This window comes from Microcebus murinus, chromosome 1 (assembly GCF_040939455.1).
Source record: "Microcebus murinus isolate Inina chromosome 1, M.murinus_Inina_mat1.0, whole genome shotgun sequence".
Taxonomy (NCBI): domain Eukaryota; kingdom Metazoa; phylum Chordata; class Mammalia; order Primates; family Cheirogaleidae; genus Microcebus; species Microcebus murinus.
Window position 1 is genome coordinate 86590747 of NC_134104.1, and position 14962 is coordinate 86605708.

A 14962-nucleotide genomic window follows, 5' to 3' on the forward strand; every position below is an offset into this window, starting at 1 on the left:
TTTCAGGTAGCTCTGAAGCCTTCAGAACACATAAGAACCATCAGTCAGTAACAGTGAAATCATAAGAATTCAAACACTTTTTATTTTTCCCCAACCAAGTGACAAGCTACTCCATGCTGTGAATATCTAACATTTCGCCTTGACAACTAGGCACATATTTATATTTTCTGCTATTCTAGTTGGGGAATCGTTCAACATTGTCTCAGTTGATTTAGTGCCAATTTTAGTCAGTCTTTCAACATTTGTCCAGGTAACTGGACCAAGAATACCTGGTGAAGACTTGTCACAAATTATATAGTGATATTCTTTATTCTTTGAATAGTTTTGGTTGGCAGGGGTGATGCTGAACAGACAGTAGATAAACAACACACAGATCCACTGAATTGTAACACGGGGAATATTAAATAAATTGTGTCATTTGATATATTTCACTAAAGTAAAACCACTGAAAAGACTTTCCTCTCCAGAATTTAAAACAAAGAAAAAAAGAAGATTATAACAAAAAGACGGAAAGAGAGAGAGAGAGAGACATAAATACAAAGCTTTAAATCAGGATGGATTTCAGGAAATAGAGTACAAGGAAATTCAAGTCTAAGTCAAGATGAAAGAAATAGCCTGAATTTCAATTAACCAGTAGTAAATAGATTATGCAATTATCTGGGTGTAATACTAAAATTAAAATCAACACTGTAGCCAATAGAGAATTCAGAAGATAAATTATTAAAGGAGTATATGGAGGAAAAGGATTTATGACTCCTAACACTATTTCTAGTTCTTCAGATTTCAGATAATCTTAATGCTTAGAAATTGGGAAAGCATTTTCTTTTCCATGTTCCAGCACAGACTAGATGAAATATTCTTTAAAGATATCCATTTCTCACTTTCCTTTTTTTATACTTACTCCCTGTCTTTCTGATTTTCTCTTTGTCTTGGGCTTTACCCCATGCAGCTGATTAATGATTTTAGGCTAAGCAAAACTCTAATTATAACTGATCACTGATGTTATAATTATGACTAATTACTATAAATATCAGTTCTCATGTCCCATTTACCTGAGCCTCTGGCTAAAAAGCAAGATTCATGTGCTTCAAGGTTGAGAATAGAATTTTCCTATATGAGCCATAAAATCTCTTAGAATTCTAAAATTATATGGTTCTAAGAAATGAGATTTGTTTGAACCACAGTTTAGTGTAATTGAAACACTTGCAGCAAGTTGATGAAAGCAATTGTAAAGAATCAGAAGATGCCATCCCAAAATATGTCACTTTGGCATAAGGACTACTTTTATGAAGATAATTGAGAAACAAAAGATAGCCTCCCCCAGAATAGCTCTTTGCCCTCTCCCCTATCCCACCATTTGCCTAAATTCCAGCTTAGATCTTTAATCACCAGAAACTCTTATCAACCAAGAGGAGAAGAATATACATACCACACTTTACTAAAGCAAAATTTATCTTCTATTAATTTTCCCCCATAAATTTATCTTCCCACAGTTTGCCACCCTTGAAAGCTTAAATTCCTTTTCTTTTGTTTTCTTACTTCTCTACAAATGTATTATTCTTTCTAAGATGCTACATAAACCTCAAGTTCCAAGAAGCCCAAGCTACACATCACTGAAATCTTCCCACATGTGCTGCATGTGTTAATAAACTGTTTTTCTCTTGCTAATCTGTCTTTTAATTTGTAGGGCCCTAGGCAAAGAATTTAGACTATAGAGGAAAAAGTTAGGTTTTGTTTTTTTTTCATCCCCTACCTACACAGTCATGATGATGTCTTTGATACATTGGTCTAATCTTTGAAATATTGGATAAATTATCATGGGATTAAGAAAATAGATAAGATCTCTGATTTATTATATTTTAAATAGAATTTCAAAACTTTGAATCAGTGGAATTTCTGCTATTTTGAGTGGCAGAAGATGTGAGAGAGTTGACAAAAGTATTCAAGGAGGAAAAACCATGTATTTTGAAAATGAAACTGCTAGGGGTAATGCTTATCATTTTTTAAAAAGTAATTTTAATTAGATTAACAATTGTCAGGGTATCACCTATAGTCAAAATTATTCAAGGAAAGCAGTCATGCTAAGAGAATAAGATATTCCTTTAATAAATATTTATGGATAGCCTGTTGAGTGAAGGAACTGGCTGAGAATCTAGATCATATATGTCAGAATCCTGATTGATACAGACGCAGCAAATATGAAAGGTAGTAACACAAGATGGTACAAGAACAGTCACATGAGGTCACAAAGTTTAGGTCAGTATACTTTGTGGTCAAATTTAGATGTAGTAGATGAAGAGTAACAAAGTTTCTCCAGCTCTGTGGTTCTCAAATTTTAGTTGCATCAGGATCACCTGGAAAGCTTGTTAGACTACAGATAATTGGACCGCTCCTTCTAAGTTCCTCTTTAAGCTTGGAGTAGAGCTCAAGATTATTGATTTCTTTACAAACAGTCTTGTTCTTGATATATATAAGTATAATCCTAATTTTTATTATGAATAAAACTTAAAGTAATTAACATGTCCAATGAATTCAAAGGCTTGTTTTTGTTAAAAGAATGATCATTCCATTCTGGGTTAAACAGCTAATGTTATTTGGAAACTTTTTACTCTTTGATTCTCTAATAATCAAGAGTTATTTGGATATGAATGAGGCTGAGCAGAACTTCCATCTATGGAGTTCCTATATCTTCTTTGGACAATCCACTTGGATTATATGTTATAGAAGACTTCATCGACATTCTTGTTTACAAAACCTACTTGAATTAATACAAAAATAGTACTATACTTCACGGCAATCAAAGGGAAAGAACTTCAGATATATGCAACCATAAATGGATATCACAGACATTATTCTGAGCAAAAGAACCTGCACACAATATAATATATATTGTATGTTTTCATTTTTATAAAGTTCTAAAAGGCTATATGATGAAGAACATGAGATGAATGGTTAGCTAGTTCTGGTCATGTCAGATGTGAACCTCTCAACCTTGAACTGACTAAGAAATAAATCTCTATTCTTTATAAATTACCCAGTCTCAGGTACTCTGTTATAGCGACACAAAACAAACTAAAACATGAAATTGATAACATAAGTGAGGTTTTGCCATAACAAATACCTGGAAATATAGAAGGGCTTTGGAAGTGGGTAATAGGTAGAGGCTGGAAAAATTTGGAGGAATAGGCTAAACAAAGCCTAGATTGCTGTGAGCAAATCTGGGAATATTAATGGAAATTCTGGTGAGGGCTCAGAAGAAGATAAGAGTGCTAGGAAAAGTCCTAATCTTCCTAGAGATTACTTAAGTGGTCATGACCAGAATGTTGGTAGGAAATATGTTGGATGGTAAAGACCATTTGGATAAGGTCTCAGATGGAAATGAGGAGAAGGTGTTGGAAACTCTAGTAAAGGCCAGCTTTGTTATAAAGCAGCAAAGAAACTGGCTGAATTATGGCCATGCTCTAGGGCTCTATAGAAAGTGAAATTTAAAAACAATAAACTAAGTGATAGAACAGAAGAAATATCTCAGTAGCAAAGCATTAAATGTGCCACATGGCATGTTTTGGCTCTTTACAGTAAAATGAAGGGAAAAAATGTTTTAAAGATGGAATTTTTAATTAAAAGAGAAGCAGAACAGAAAGATCAGGATAATTAGCAGCCTGGCTATGTAAAAAAATAGAAAAGGTGTTGTTAAGAGAGGAAAGCAAGGATGCAGCCATTTGATAAAGAGATTAGTATGGATAGAAGCCAGGTGCTATTCATCAAGACAATGGGAGACTGACCCCTAGGCATTTCAGGCTGCCCCATTTATCACAAGTCCAGAGTGCTAGGGTCTTCAGGGGAGAATACTTTTGGAGGATGGGCTTGTAGGGCCCCTCCACAGCTTGCTGTCCTGTGCTGCCTTGGGACTCTGCTACCTAAATTCCACTGTAGTGCTCCTCAGTCACCCCAGGTGTGGCTCAGCAGCCCAGGTATAGCTTAGGCTGCTGCTCTGGAAGGTACAAGCAGCAGATCTTGGCGGTGTCCACATGGTGCTGACTCTGAAGACATGTAGAATGCAAGAGTGGTGGGGTCATGGTAGCCTCTACCTAGATTTCAAAGGATGTTGCAGGCAATCTGGAAGCCTAGGCATAAAATTGTCACAGGAACAAAGCCACTGCAGGAAGTTAACTGCTACAACAATGCCTCGTAGACCCGTGAGAGTGAGGCCACCACAGAGAGTTCCCACAAGGGCAATGTCTAGTGTGGCTATGGAAGTAGGACTATCCCTGAAACTCTACAACTGTAGAAGTATAGAGCTACTAGTATGCAACTCCAACTTGAGAAATCTGCAGGCACTCGACTCCAATCCATGAGAGCTGCTGGGTGGAGGGAATCAGTCTGGCAAAGCCACAGGGGAGGGACTTCTTGAGGCCTTGGGGTCCCAACCCCCACCCCAGTGTGCCCAGGATGCAGGACATGAAGTCAAATGAGATGATTTTCTGGCTTTAAGACCTAATATTGTTTTCCCCATTGGGTTTTGGACTTACTTGGGACTAGTTACTCTTGTCTTGCCTAGTTCTTCCTTTTCAAATGGGAATATTTATTTTATGCTGTCCCATGTGTTTTGGAAGTAGTTACTTGTTGAGATTTCACTGGTTCACAGCTGGAAGGAAATCTGCCTCAGGATGAATCCTGCCTTGAGTCTCACTCATATAAAACTTAGATAAGACTCTGGACTTTAGACTTTGGAGTTGGTGCTGGAAAGAGTTAAGACTTTGGGGTTACTGGGGTGGAATAAAGATATTTTGCAAGGGAGAAGGACACAAATTTGTGGGGCCAGGTGTGAAATGATATGTTTTAAAAATCCAAAGTTCATGTGTTGAAAACTTGGTCCTTAATGCAACCATGCTGAAAGGTAGGATATTTGAGGAATGACTGGATCATGAGAGCTTTGCCCTTGTCAATGGATTGAAGTTGTAAAAATAGTTTTAAAAGTCAAAAAATGCAAATGAAACCATAAGACAAAGAAATGTTGAGAAAATTTCAGGAGGGAAGGATAAATTTGTCAGAAGGCAAAAATATAAATCACTGCAGTTAAGCAGAGCTTCTTAGCAATGAGGGTTATATCTTTTCCTTTTCTGTGTATTGCATAGAGGTTCATATGTAAAAAAAGGGACACCCCATTCCTGCCAACATTATATCTGTAAAAGAACGTTTCATGTGAGACCTATGTAAGTGACAATGAGTAACATAGAAGATAATGTAATTTATTGCACTGATATTTTGTCACTGGAACTAAGGTCTGACTTGGAATTTTGCCCAGTATGTTTATATAGCCATTTTACCTTTGTTTGAGAATGTAGGCAGCAAATATAATTATTCATATTGTCAAATTGTTTCTTTAAATAGTATTCTAGGGGAATGATGGAAATAGAAAACCATTATTTGGCAAGCACTACAGTAATAACTGTAATAGATAAGAATCTTTATTGTTCCTGAAATTTGTGGGGAAAATTATGACAAGTAATAGAATATTTACCATCCTAGTGTTAGGTAGATAGTGAGGGACCTGGGCTCTCCTAGGTGCTGCCCCACCTTGATCCTGCCCTGAGCAATTACCACACCTGGAGGAAGGAGGAATGCCCTGTTAATCTGCAAAAGTATGGAGGGAATTCCCCAGCCTGAGGGCCAGAGAGCCCAGGCACAATAGAGTCTAGGAAAAAACCAAGAGTAACTTAAGGCTAATTATTATCATGTCATTAACTGTCCATCAAAGTGGTTCAATGGTAACACTTGAACCACAAGGAGGGCCCAATCCAGACATCACAAAACAGGACCCCAGAACATAACCAGGGTATCTTGTTATAACAAGAGGCCCATTCATCATCTGTGGGGAATGTATCTTGCTCTTGCTCTGTAAACCTATCTTGCTCTTCCTCAATAAACTTCCTTTTGTGCTGGCTCTGCTATTAATGTGTTTGGTCATTCTTCAGCCAAAAAACATCAAGAACAGAGAACAGACTGCAAATCGTACAATAGTACCTCCCCACAAGATACTCATTAATTACAAAGGAAAAACAATAATTCTACAATGCAGAAAACTGGCAAACACAACCATAACCTTGGGATCAAGGTTAGCACCATGAGAAATGAGACATATCAACCTACATACCTCCTAATATGCAAGGAGAAGAACACAACTCTTCTGTAATATTCTTTCCAAAAATGTATAACCACAATCTAATCATTAGAAAGCATTAGGCTAGCTCAATTGAGGGACATTCTGCAAAATAACAGACTGAGGAACTGTTTCAGATTGGGGCAGATTAAGGAAATAAGGCAACTAAATGCAGTATGGAATTCTGGATTGGATCCTGGACCAGAAAAATAGCGAGAGTTACCGAACAAATTTGAATAATGCCTATAATTAGCTAATAGCATTGTATCAATGTTAATTTGATGGCTTTGATAATTGTACTATGGTTATGTAAGAAGTTAATATTAGAAGTTAATAGCCTCTAATATTAATAAAGGTATACAGATTCCATATATATGCTATACTTGCAACTATTTTGTAAGTTTAAATTATTTCAAAATAAAAAGTAAAAGAAAAAAAGCATTTTGAGATTGCTTAAAAGAGCAATCTCAATGTTGGTCAGAGAAAGACTCTGACCAACATTTACTAGATATGACTGAATTCAGCATTTATTAAAAGACCTGAGCTGAGAAAATGTTAAAGCTGAATGTTCCCATCTGGACAACTTACCAATTTAAGCAGAAAACTCATAAAGTATCTGCTTTTGGTAGCATCGCAGCTCATTGACCTGCCACAAAGAGTTAGCTGCCAAATGCGGCCTCCTGAAGCTGAGGAATGACAACCCAGGACAGTGAAAGCATTTGCAAATCAGAGAGGTGGATTGGTGTTTTCAACAATGGGTAGGAAGTGTAGACAGATAACTACTAATTCTAATTTCAAAATTGGAATGACAAGATAAGTGACTGTACACCATACAGATCAGTGAAGTCCCAGAAAAAAATTTACACAGATTATTAAAACAGCACTTTGGTGTGTGTAAAAGACAAAGCGATAATCAGTAGACTCAACAAAGTTCATGAGTTATAAATCATCTTTGACTCAATTTTCTTCTTATTAATATATAGAGAGAATGGACAGATGGGCTTGAGTAAGATAACTAGTAAATTCTTTTGTGATATTTTGGAGGCATAAAGGAAAAATATTGGCAGAACACATGAATAATTACTTAATTTTTGGGGGGAGGTTAGTTTAATTACTGACTGAAGTGTCATGGTTAATGGGTTAGTATCACCCTGGAAGACATTTCAAAGGACTTTTTCCTCAGCCAAGTTGTATAAACAGAAAATTCATCAATGACGTATTGGACAGAAATTCAATGATGCAGTGAACACCTGCCAAAATCACAAAATCTCTCTGCCACACGATTCTCAGTCTCATGAACACAACTTACTGGGAGAGAAAGGGTGTGTGATGCTAAGATAGCCACCTCTATGCTGCCAGTGAGTGGCCAAAGCAATGAGGTTCCTTTTCCTAGAGAACTGGGATATGTGATCATGCTAAGTCGACTTTTCTCTAGCATCTCCTCTTACTACTTTACTCACCTAGCTTGACCATGTGTACCCCTAGACTTTGAAATTAAATTTATTATAGCTGCCCCGAAGCAGCAGACATTTCATGCTCCTGGGTATTTGTACATGTTTTGATCTGTGTAGACAGCCTGCCCCTCATAGTATTAATTTATCTTATCAGTCAATCAATAACCCCACATAAAATGTTTGCTATCTGTACATGATACTGTAATTTATTGAGATAAAAATCTATCATAAATTTTTTTAAACGTTTTATTCCAACAAATTGGTATTCTGTAATTTTGAGAACATAACAAAAAACCACCTTTTAAAATATGGAGTAGTAAGCATTATTTGACTTTAATACCATTTGATTAATTTAGGGAGCATGTACTTATAAATTACAATCTTGTAATGCTTCCAGAATAATAAAGGTGAAAAACAAACTTACCAGCACTTGGGTAACCAGGCGTAGAAGGATCTCCTCCTGGATTCAGTGACACCATGAAGGCATCATGGCTAGGATTTGCAGTCTTTGGTAAATCACAAGGATCAATATATAGAAGGACTCCTCCAAATCCAGCCTTTTCCAATAAGGAAAGCTAAGAGAGGGGAACAAACAATCTATTAAAAATATTATCATACACATTAAAAGTTCATATACTGCTATTTTATGAATGTGGCTGTGATAGGATGGCTTTTTCTTTCTTTTCAAATAAGAAAACACTTCAGATTTTCTAATTATCAAGTTTAGTCAAAGGGTTTTCCTACTTGCCTCTACCCTTTTTTCCTCTATCTCCACCATATTTAAGCAGCATTGCTATAATGTTTATATTTGATTTCAGTTGTCTGTTCATGGAATTTTTCACTCCATTTTTTAATTGTCTAAGTAGATTTAAAGTTTCTACTTTTTGAAATTAACAGAGGATCTACCACACACAAGGCTCTGCTTTTAAAAGGAGAGATTTTCTGACCAATATTATGTCCTTCCTTATAGCAGAAATCACCTACAGTATTGTGATATACTAATATTTCCTCCAGGGCTGAGCCTGTCATACTAGTCGTTAAAATTTTGAAAGACTTTCACACTGCTCGGAAAATAGCCACTGTCCTGAACCTCCCGGGGGTCCTCAGTACACTAGTCATCTTCATCTCTGCCTGGGATGCCCCAGCCAGATCTTCCAGATACAGCAACTGAAGGGGTTACATTACACATAACCCAAAGGCCTCCTTCTGAATGATGAGCCCTCACTGTGTCCTTGTCATTAAATGTTCTGAAACTAGCCCCTGTTTACCTCATTTGAAACATAGCTAATGTAAAGATTCCTTTCTGTTCTTTAGTAAAGACACAATAGATAAATATGATGGGGGCAGATGAACTAGACAACATACCAAGTTTCTAACCTTTTAGATATATGTATGTATGTGTGTGTATATATATATTTTTTTTTTTTGATAAAGAGCTTAGTGTGAATTACCTGATATGAGAAATAATAATAATGATTTGCTAATTCTGTTTCCAATGAGAGTAATTAGGGAAGATTGAGAGAAAAAAGGAGAACATGACTAAAGGTGGTAATGATATAGCTAGTTACTGCTCATTGTGTGACTCTAGCTAACCCCTATATTTCACTTCCCAGTTGTTTCTGTGTTCTTTATTGAGATTTGCAGTCTAAGCAAGGCAGCAGCATGTGTCCCTGGCTACACCACCTCATGAGGGCTGGGGTCACACTTATCTTCTCTGTTATTGTACACCTTGTACTTAGCAGGCATAGAGTAGGCATTTGAAAGTATTACTAAGTGAGAGAATGAATCAGAAAGATGCAAACTAGGAACAATAGCTATTCTTAAAGAAAAGAGAGCCCTCAGAAAATAGGATGTACTTCTATTAGAAAAAATAAAACATATAAATGTACATATAGCATGATTTTAACTGTATAAAGAAAACTGCGCAAACATAAAAACTGATACAGAATTTACACCACATTAATGGCACTTTTCCTACTTCTTTAAAAATGCTCTGTACGTTCTAATTTTTGGTGTAATAAACAGCATGTATTATCTTTATTAAAAAAACTGACATTGAGAACCTAAGGATAGCAGAATTCACTCACATATCCTTTCTGTATCAAAACACGCAGATCAGAATCGTCATTATTTTCCCTTCAGTGTTTTAATGGAAAGAAGGGAAGAATTTAAGGAAAGAGGGAGAATGAGAAAAGTGAAAAAGAGCAAAGAATGTGTGAATAAGATTGCCAGAGTTAAGGCTAACTCTTCAAATCCTCACCACTGAAGTCCCTAGGAAGTGTTTCTAATGTTTGCATCCTGCAATAGCAATTCTTAAAAATAATGATCAGTGGAATAATTTTAAATATTCTGTGTACTATAAAAGAATATATTAAGAATAAGTACAAACTTCTTTAGGCACTAATGTTTTAAATATTAAAAATTACTTTTTTATTTATTACTAAAGCATTTCACAATCATTAGAGGGGAAAAAGCACAACCAAAGGAATAAAAAAAAGTCCATTATCGTATCAATCAAGAAATAGTTAATGTTAACATGTTGAGATATTCAGACACTTTTACTAGGGCTTATGCACATACATTTACAAAATAAGACCATACCATAAATGCCATTTTACAATCACTTTTCATTCACTTAATGGTGCATGATAAACTTTTGTGCATGTTGATAAGTACACTTCTTTGTCATTTTAGTAGCTATATAGTGTTACATTTACATGATATGAGTAATGCTAGAGAGAGACCATAAATGTTATTTAACCAATAGCTGTTGGTCATATAAATTATTTTGAATTTTTAAAAATATTATATTGGAAAAAACTTCCTTATAGCTAAATTCGCACATAAATACCTATTTTCATGAACTGTATTTCCACAGGTAGAATTTCCAGATCAAAGTATTCCTTTTTTTATGTTTTTTTGGTAAGCTGTTTTCCCTCCAGAGAAGCTAATGAACCAGTTATATTCTTATCAGATATATATGCAAATATTTATTTCCCTTCACTCTTAACATGGATCATTAATTTTTAAAATATATTTACTAATATAGCCAAAAATATTTGTCAAAATAAATATTTGAATTACAAGTCAAATTAAACCTCTTTCTGCATGATTTTGGCCACTTGCATATTTTCCTTTGAGAATTACCTGCTTGTTAAAAGTTATTTTGAAGATTCCTGGGCTACTTGTCCATTAATAATTTTATATTGGGTGCCACTTTATGCAGGTAAAATGCTGGCGTTAGGAAATAGAGATAAGTATGAGAAGGTCTCTGCTCTCAGGAAGTTCAATTTACAAGTGGAATGACCAAACATTTTCATTTTGAGTGCTAACTCCAATTAAATAGCAAAGAATGCCTGCCTAGAGTAGAACTGTAAGTCCAGGTTCAAGATCGCTGCAAAAGTGATTCTATGAGTGATATCTGCCATGACCACAAGGAAAGGAAGTGGTGATGCACATGTCTTCGTCTTTTCCTTTCTTCTTTCTAATTTTATTTGCTGACCCTGCTTTAGTGGGACAGTCAAAATATCCTCAAAAATCCCTTCTAAAAAGGTCAGTACAATAATTATTTGGCTGTTTAATGTTCATGAAGTCTAGTATTTTAGATTTATCTTAGTCAAAAATAATACACTGGAGCTACCATATTGTAGCATGTACTCTTTTCTTAGTATATTCAGTAATATGCTTATAATCAATATATAACATGATATTTTTCCATAGCTGATGACCTATAAATGAAGCCATGGGGTTTGATTGTGTACTGCTTTTGGCTAGAGTTGATTACTTCCCCACAGCCCTGAAGGGATAGGTCAACATGCAGTTTGGCTCCCTCCTCTATCTTCTGCCTACAATGGGTGTACCTGAGGTGGACACCTGGTGCCATCTGTTGCTAACCATCGAGCTCTTAATTTGATAGCTTGAATCAATAACTCTTTAACTTTAGAAATTATTACTGGATTTCCAGTGAAGTTAGCAGGAGAGGACACTGACCTGACTATATTAAATATTAAATGAAAAAATGTTCCTCAGCATTGTTAACACTGCATTTTGAACATTGCTAAGGTTGAGTTTGGTTAAAATGTTCAAGAGATCTCCTACTCTGGTAAGATTGTTCCTTTCAAAATGCATTCAAGTGCAAGCCAATGCAAAAGGAATGAAGCCCACAGTCATTGAGCTGTTTGCTTTTTCTGGTGGCACAGGTGAGATTGGTGAGCCCTGCCCAGCACCTCTCACAAACTGAGATAGCACAAAACCCAGGGTGCTGATTACACTGGGGGTATAATTCCTGAAAAGCGGGGTCAAATCATAAGCCAAGATTTCCTGACCTTGCACTTTGACCATTGCTTACTTATCTCTCTTAAATATATATGTGACATACTTGGGGTTCTTTGCCATGCTCGACTTTGTAACCATCTTGCTCAGAAGGTAGAAACTATGAACCTTCTAAAGAAAACTGGTGACAAAAAGCAGCAGGCAGAGAAAACAGAGATGACAATGGGCAAGAGAGGAATATCACGCACAGACTTCAGGTCCAGTTATACTTGTTTCACTTGGACTGGGTAAGATTTTCCTCTTTTTGTTGGAGAGGACTTCTGTTACTTGCAAATGTATCAGTCATAACCAAGAAAAGTGAAAAATCATTAAAATAGGAAATGGTTCTGGGTTTTTGGTACCAATCTTGACAATAATGAGCTTTGTGACAACACATATAATCTCTCTAGGCTTTTGTTTCATCAACCATAATATGCAAAGACTGAATTACATTATCTTCAAAGATCCTTTCTGCTCTAAATGAAAAACCATATAGTCTAATCCAATGATTTAAAGATGTTTATAGAGATACATTTATTATATTTTAAAATATTTTGCCACATATAAAATTTGGTTTTAAACTACTGGTCTGGAATACACTCTCCAAAAATAACACAATTTCTATGGTTATAAAGGACCTTTAAAATAGTTTTATGATGTGAATTATCAGAACATACAGTAACAATATTTTAATTTTGCATTAAACTACTGTTAAGGACAAAATATAAAGAAAACTGAAATACTTAGAATATATACATTAAAATTCTGAGTAACTGAACTATTTTTTTCTTCCTTTTCAGATCTAATTTAATATTACACTGTGAAGTGCACATTTTATCTTTCAAAGCTATTTCACAGTGTTTATACCCTAAAATGTACTGCATATCTGTAACAATTGCATAATTATGCAGGATTAAATGAATACTATTTTAATGCAGTAATCAGCATTCTGTTTATATTGAGAATATTTCTACTGTAATAAGTACTTTAACCAGTATTTTATTCCCAGAAGAGAAGTTAAATATTATGTAAATTTACCAAACATGTTTATTCAAAATGTCCATCAATGATAATTACTAATCCTTCCATAACTAAAGATTACTCCTAAAGTATATATATACATTTTACATTATGTCTTCAATGAATATAGTGATCATTAAATCAACCTCCTATGCATAAACCTCCCACCCTCTTTTATTTAACTCAAAGAACCACTAAGTGCTGAGCCAATATGATCACTGCCCAAATTTTCATGAGTGCTAACATTTCACTTTGACAAGGTGCCTAATATAGCTGCAGACTAGTAACTGAGAAATTGTCCTTAGTCATCCTGTGACACTTTTCATGTTCTATATCCAGGGTCAGTTAACTCCCTTCAAAATACATCATAGCTCCACCACCACCAACAACAAAAAAGCACACATCGCTTCAAACATTCATAATGCCCCCAGTGCATCAAGTAAATTTTTTTTTCTTATTTCAAGCTCTTTGTTTTTTTAAATTTCAGAATATTACAGGGATACAAATGTTTTGGCTACATGAGTTGCTTTTGTACCGCTTCCATCAAAGTTATAAGTGTGCCCATCAATCAGATAGCATACATTGTACCAGTTAGGTATGATTTCACCTATCCTCTCCTCCCCCTTTCCATCTGCATAATTTTCAATGAGTTTTATTTCCGTCTGCACATATAAGTGCTGATTGGTTAGTTCCAATTTAATAGTGAGTGCATGTGGTGCTTGTTTCTTTATTCCTGTGATACTTCACTTAGGAGGATGGTCTTCAGTTCCAATCAGATTGTTGAAAAAGGTATCAATTCATCTTTTTATGACTGAGTAGCACTCTATTGTATACATATACCACATTTTATTAACCCACTCATGAATTGATGGGCACTTTGGTTGATTCCACATCTTTGCAATTGTGAATAGTGCTGCAGTAAACATTCTACTTTAAGTGTCCTTTTTATAAAATGACTTTTCCTTTGGGTAATCCAGTAGTGGGATTGCTGGATCAAATGATAGGTTGACTCTTAGTTCTTTGAGGACTCTCCAAACTATTTTCCATAGGGGTTGCACTAGTTTGCAGTCCTACCAACAGTGTATAAATGTTCCTTTCTCTTTGCATCCACACCAGCATCTATTGTCTTAAGAGGTTTTTTTTTTTGTTTTTTTTTTTTTTGAGACAGAGTCTCGCTTTGTTGTCCAGGCTAGAGTGAGTGCCGTGGCGTCAGCCTAGCTCACAGCAACCTCAAACTCCTGGGCTCGAGCAATCCTTCTGCCTCAGCCTCCCGAGTAGCTGGGACTACAGGCATGAGCCACCATGCCCGGCTAATTTTATATATATATATATATCAGTTGGCCAATTAATTTCTTTCTATTTATAGTAGAGACAGGGTCTCGCTCTTGCTCAGGCTGGTTTTGAACTCCTGACCTTGAGCAATCTGCCCGCCTCGGCCTCCCAAGAGCTAGGATTACAGGCGTGAGCCACTGCGCCCGGCCTCTTAAGAGGTTTTGATAAAAGCCACTGGCATTAGAAGCCACTGGCATTCTCACTGGCATTAGAAGATATCTCATTGTGATTTTGATTTACATTTCTCTCATGATTAGTGACATTGAACTTTTTTTATATGCTTGGCCATTAGTCTACCTTCTTTTGAAATGTTTCTGTTCATGTCCTTTGCCCACTTTTTAATGGGGTTATTTAATTTTTTTCTTGCCAATTTGCTTGAGTTCTTTGTAGATTCCAGTTATTAGCCCTTTATTGGATATATTGCATGCAAATATTTTCTCCCATTCTGTAGGTTGTCCATTTGCTCCATTGATTGTTTCCTTGGCTGTGCAGAAGCTTTTAAACTTAATCAAGTCCCAATTATTTTTGTTGTTGCTGTGATTGCCATTGGGGTATTCTTCATACATTCTTTGCCTAGGCCAATATCTAGAAGAGTTTTTACAACATTTTCTTCTAAAAATCTTATGGTTTCATGTCAAGATTTAAGTCTGTTATCCATCCTGAATTAATTTTTGTGAATGGTGAG

General features: G+C 35.7%; 1 protein-coding gene across 3 annotated transcripts in view; it reads right to left on the reverse strand.

Moving 5' to 3' along the window:
- Positions 1-14962, reverse strand: part of NAALADL2 (N-acetylated alpha-linked acidic dipeptidase like 2) — a 1254620-nt gene that overhangs the window by 457888 nt on the left and 781770 nt on the right. For all 3 annotated transcript variants that reach the window (XM_076003772.1, XM_076003759.1, XM_076003769.1), the window contains one exon: positions 8039-8189. In XM_076003772.1, coding sequence (XP_075859887.1) covers positions 8039-8189 — 151 coding nt within the window. The remainder of the gene's footprint in view (positions 1-8038; positions 8190-14962) is intronic.